Source organism: Sitodiplosis mosellana, unplaced genomic scaffold (assembly GCF_009176505.1).
Source record: "Sitodiplosis mosellana isolate CC-2019 unplaced genomic scaffold, AAFC_SMos_1.0 Smas_scaffold_10, whole genome shotgun sequence".
Lineage (NCBI taxonomy): Eukaryota > Metazoa > Arthropoda > Insecta > Diptera > Cecidomyiidae > Sitodiplosis > Sitodiplosis mosellana.
In genome coordinates this window covers 13,762-18,839 of record NW_022595252.1, presented here as the reverse complement: position 1 = coordinate 18,839, position 5,078 = coordinate 13,762, and the positions used below count along the sequence as shown (strand labels likewise).

At 37.7% G+C, this 5,078-nt stretch overlaps 1 protein-coding gene across 3 annotated transcripts; it reads left to right on the top strand.

The window, feature by feature from the left end:
* The first annotated feature begins 835 nt into the window (after positions 1 to 835).
* LOC129567249 (serine protease filzig-like) lies at positions 836 to 5,078 on the top strand. 3 transcript variants are annotated; one of them, XM_055443909.1, is made up of 8 exons: positions 836 to 1,054; positions 1,184 to 1,321; positions 1,865 to 2,051; positions 2,133 to 2,317; positions 2,395 to 2,510; positions 4,133 to 4,252; positions 4,452 to 4,566; positions 4,781 to 5,078. In XM_055443909.1, exons 1-8 carry the CDS (start codon positions 994 to 996, stop codon positions 4,867 to 4,869), a joined length of 1,011 nt encoding a protein of 336 aa, XP_055299884.1. In that variant the 5' UTR covers positions 836 to 993; the 3' UTR covers positions 4,870 to 5,078. The 3 variants fall into 3 exon arrangements, with proteins under 3 accessions (XP_055299884.1, XP_055299886.1, XP_055299887.1); XM_055443911.1 differs by lacking the exon at positions 1,184 to 1,321; XM_055443912.1 differs by lacking the exon at positions 4,781 to 5,078 and having other exon boundaries at positions 4,133 to 4,232; positions 4,452 to 4,564.

Here is a 5,078-nt window from a genome sequence, read left to right as displayed (position 1 = left end):
TGTGAAAAATCAAGTTCAATTTGGGTCAATCAACCCAGGTTTTTGTATGATATTTTTATTTTGCACGGCACTGTACGTATTATGTGTGCGTTATCACCCTAAGTAGTAAATATACAAACTCAAAATACGAATACTTGCCATTTCTTTAAATCGCGAAATATGTTTATATTGAGCCATTAATATCGTTTGTACCTCAATGGAACGCGGATTTGGCCGTTAAAAGGTAATTCATCAGTTTACATCACTAAACTCCATGGGTGTTGAATGTCATTCAACGCCACTAAGCTGTAGACATCTCTCTCCGGCTATACGGCAAACAACAGAACCAACACTGAACATGAAAATGACATGTTCAATTGTGTTTGTTTCGTTAGTTTCAACTGTGCCGCTACGAGAGGTCACTTTTGTCGTTTCTTGTTATTTTACATGTAAAATCAATGGTAGTAGACGAGGATGCTAAACTCATCATGTTATGTAGAGAAAGAAGAAAGAGAACCAGAAGATCTCAAAAAGCATTTTTTGTAACTTGTTTCAACACGAGAGAATTCTTATATTGAAATATCGGAACCGGTATATCCCGTGGTATCACGATTATATATTGCAGATCTCTAACACGTCCCATAATGACGGCACTTCTACAAGCAAACAAGCAATGTGTATAATGTCTTTTTTAATTCACACATCTCTCTGCTTCGTTTAAGTTTCTTCTGTAGCCGGTGCATTTCTTACATAACAAAGAACCACTTCTACACTGGTCAGGTGGAATTCCCAGATTTTGGTAAATAGAATAACAAGTAAAACTATTTTTAGATCAGTCGTTCTTGAACGTTTCTTGAACGAGGTTCGATTCTTAGGCTTTCCAATCTGCTCGTGGTTCAATCGCCTTTGTTTTTATTCAAATCGAACAAGTTCTCAACCAATTCGAAGTTCAATTGATTAAAAATAATATTTAGTATTAATTAATAAGAAACAGTTCAAACTTTAGAGTAAATTATGAAGTTCCTTTCGACAATCTTGACTTTTTTCCTTGTTATTTTGGTTAGAGCTGAAAGAGGTAAATTGTTAGACCGTAAAATCATATTTAAAAGTTTAAATCGAAGTTTATTGAAGAAACAAGAGTGAATTTTGGTGACAACATTAAGGGAAGATTATTGTTTTTTTCTTTTGGCAAATTGTGCAACAGAAACGGATCAACCGGTCTTGAACCTACAAAAAGAAGAGTTAACCACATCAGCACCGTCAATTCCATGTCATTTTGAAGGGGAATTAGCAGCTATAAGTGAAAATGGATCGAAACAACGTCCATTGAACAGAAATTTTCGTTAGTTTTTCTTTTAAATGCAATGCTCTCTCTCCGTGGATTTCATACAAACTTCCCATGTAGACGATCGCAAACAGGCAAAAATCGAAAGAAAATGTTTAAAAAAGCCCAATCCAATGGTGTTATCGGCACATCGAAATTTGCGCTCCTTATCACTCAGTTTTCACTCCGAAGCCAAATCACAACCAAAACCACCATTACAATAAATCATCATTCCAATGGACTTGAAAGTGTATTGAACATTTTTGCTTCAATTAAAGTGAAACACGATTTCTATAGTCCACAGATATTTTACGATTCACTTTCAAGCGAAGAGAATTTATGTTGCACTTTTCAAAATCAAGAATATTGTGTTACGGTTATCCATAAGTGGTTCAACTTTAGTCATTTTTATTCCCGACTACTCAATTTTGTATCATTTATTTTCCATTTGCTAATACCACTCCTCTCATTTTCCCATTGTAACCTAATAACATCTTTGAATATCAATATTCGTGATCACGATGCTCACTCTTCCACTCAATCACTTGTTCATTATTGCAGAGTGTGGTGTTCGACCGCATATGCGAATGAGAAGAATCGTTGGTGGAAAGGATTCCACGTTTGGTGCATGGCCATGGCAGGTTTTAATTCGTGAGCTAACGCCAAATTGTTCAGTAACTCAATACAAATACGGCGGAGTGTTGATCTCAGACAGCTACGTCTTAACTGTAGCACACTGGAGACCAGAGTATGAATGCATTTTCCACCATATCGTTCGCATTTTAATGAAACAATTTTATTCATGATTTTTTCGGATATTCTTCCATAGACCAAATGGAGTATTGGTCGCAGTATTCGGAGAGTATGACCTTTCTAAAGATTTAGAGCCAAAAAAATCAGTTACAATAAAAGTGAAAGAAATTATATACCATCCTGAATTCAATAACCGTACATTCGACAACGATTTGGCGCTATTGAAATTGGAGAGACCGATTCAGTATGATACACACATTGGTAAGAAAGATGTTGAAATTTGTTGAAATCAAATCTCGGTTGAAATTCTCACCTTAATTTTTGCGTACAAAAATTAGTTCCGATTTGTTTGCCAGTCCACGGTGCGGATTTCACAGATCGCATTGCAACAGTCAGTGGATGGGGACGATTGAGATATGGTGGTCGTTTTCCAACTGTTCTACAAGAAGTTGATGTAAAAACACGTGAAATATTTACATTTTCTTAATTGACGAGAGAACGCATTTCAAAATGCTCATGTCCCGGTTGAACGCGATAGGCTTTGATGAAAGCCTACATTCGTTCGATGGGGCTTCCATAATTTAACACATCGGTCAATAAGTCCCGAGCCTAACCACCGTATGGCGCCACTAATGAAATATCCACATGATTTTTCGAAAGTACCAACCTTCAAAAGATTACTGTCAAAATTTCATGACATTTGGACTATTATTTACCTAGTTACAGTGGTTTAAGTGACGCTACTTTTGTAATTTTCAAAACAATGGATTCAAAGCAATTTCGTGTGTTGATTTATCATTGCTATTTAATGGGTAAAAATACCGTTCAGGCTGAGGAATGGCTTCAAAAGTGTTACCCGGGCTCTGCTCCATCAATTGCAACCATCAAACGATGGTTTGCCGATTTCAAACGTGGTCGTACGGACACCGATGATGCTGAACGCTCTGGTAGGCCAAATGAGGCAGTTATTCCAGAAAACATCACAAAAATCAACAAAATGATTATGGCCGACCGCAAACTGAAATTGCAGGAGATAGCTGACATCCTAAAGATATCAAAAGGCAGTGTGTACACAATTTTGCATGATCATTTGGGCATGAGAAAGCTGTGTTCGAAATGGGTGCCGCGTTTGTTGACACCGGAACAAAAACAAAATCGTGTCGATGATTCGGAGAGCTGTTTGACCATTTTTAAGCGCAATCCGAACGAGTTTCTGCGTCGTTATGTGACCATGGACGAAACCTGGGTCCACCATTTCACTCCGGAGTCAAATCGGCAGTCAGCTGAATGGACAGAAGCCGGTGGAAGTCGACCAAAGCGCCCAAAAACACAAAAGTCAGCTGGCAAGGTTATGGCCTCAGTATTTTGGGATGCGCACGGAATAATATTCATCGACTATCTTGAAAAGGGAAGAACCATCAATAGTGAATATTACATAGCATTGCTAACGCGTTTGAAGAAGGAAATCGCCAAAAAAAGGCCTCATATGGCAAGGAAAAAAGTGCTCTTTCACCAAGACAATGCACCGTGTCACAAGTCGATGGTTACGATGGCCAAACTGCATGAATTGGGCTTTGAATTGCTTCCCCACCCGGCTTATTCTCCAGATCTGGCCCCCAGTGACTACTGGCTTTTTGCCGATCTCAAAAAAATGCTCCAGGGAAAAAGATATGGCTCGAATGAGGAGGTGATTGCCGAAACTGAAGCCTATTTTGAGGCCAAGGACAAATCGTTCTACAAAACTGGTATCGAAAAGCTAGAAAGGCGTTGGAATGATTGTATCACTCTAAAAGGGGACTATGTTGATGAATAAAATTGAATTTTGGCAAAAAAATGTTGTTTTCCTACTTAGGCTCGGGACTTATTGACCGATGTGTTATATGTACATTTTAAATACTGAACGCCTTGGCTTTCATTGCTATTCTCACTTCTTTCGCCTAGGCGTTCAGTATTTAAAATGTACATAAAAACTATGAAAGCCTCATCGAACGAATGTAGGCTTTCATCAAAACCTATCGCGTCCACCCGGGGTATTGATGATTTATTCTATATCAATTACATAATAAATCACTTCAGGTACCAATAATTGAAAATAGCAAATGCCAGGAAATGATTCATAAACTCGGTTATACCAAGATGATATTGCCGTCAACATTGTGCGCAGGATATGATGAAGGTGAAAAAGATTCATGTGAAGTAAGATTTGAGCAGAAATCATTCTTGCGTTATTAAAATCGCCAAATATCATTCATGCACGAGTGTATCACAACAATACTCATTAAAATAAAATAGAAAAAAGAACCAAATTTGAACGTGAAAAGTCAGAATCTCGTTGACTAATTGTTTCGATTCACGCAAAACGATTCTAAATTTGAGTGTGTTTTATCTTTTGCAGGGTGATTCTGGGGGACCCTTGGTTGTACAAAGACCAGATAAACGATGGGAGCTTGCCGGCACTGTATCAAGTGGTATAAAATGTGCAGCACGATTTCTGCCTGGTATTTATATGCGTACGTCGCTAATATTTCTAGTAAAATCAGTTGCAGAGCGTATTGCACTGTCAATATGGAAGACCTAACGGGACTTTTTTCCAAACAATAAACAATGGTCCATAAGCGTTAACATTGGCAAACCAAATTCACAAATTTTTTCTATTTTCCTATTATTATTGTTGAATAATGTTCTAATTTTACTCATTTAAAATTCCGTGTCTCCCCCCTATAGGTACGTCGTATCATCGATTTTGGATCGAGAGTATTATTGGAGTTGCGAATGACGAAAAAAATTACATGAGCACTGGAAGAAGGATATAAATACATGTACAAAGAAGATTTCTCAGTAGACTGTATTTTTTACAGTATTTTCTTACAAACTGTCTCCACTCGTATTTACGCATTCTGCTCCAAGTTTTGTGATAGCAACTGGAAGGCGCGCAAAGTTCGATTTGATGAACGCCATTTCGGCTTTGATGGTTTTGCTTTTCGCTGCTGTTTTATCTTCGAGAACGTATTTTGCATCATCT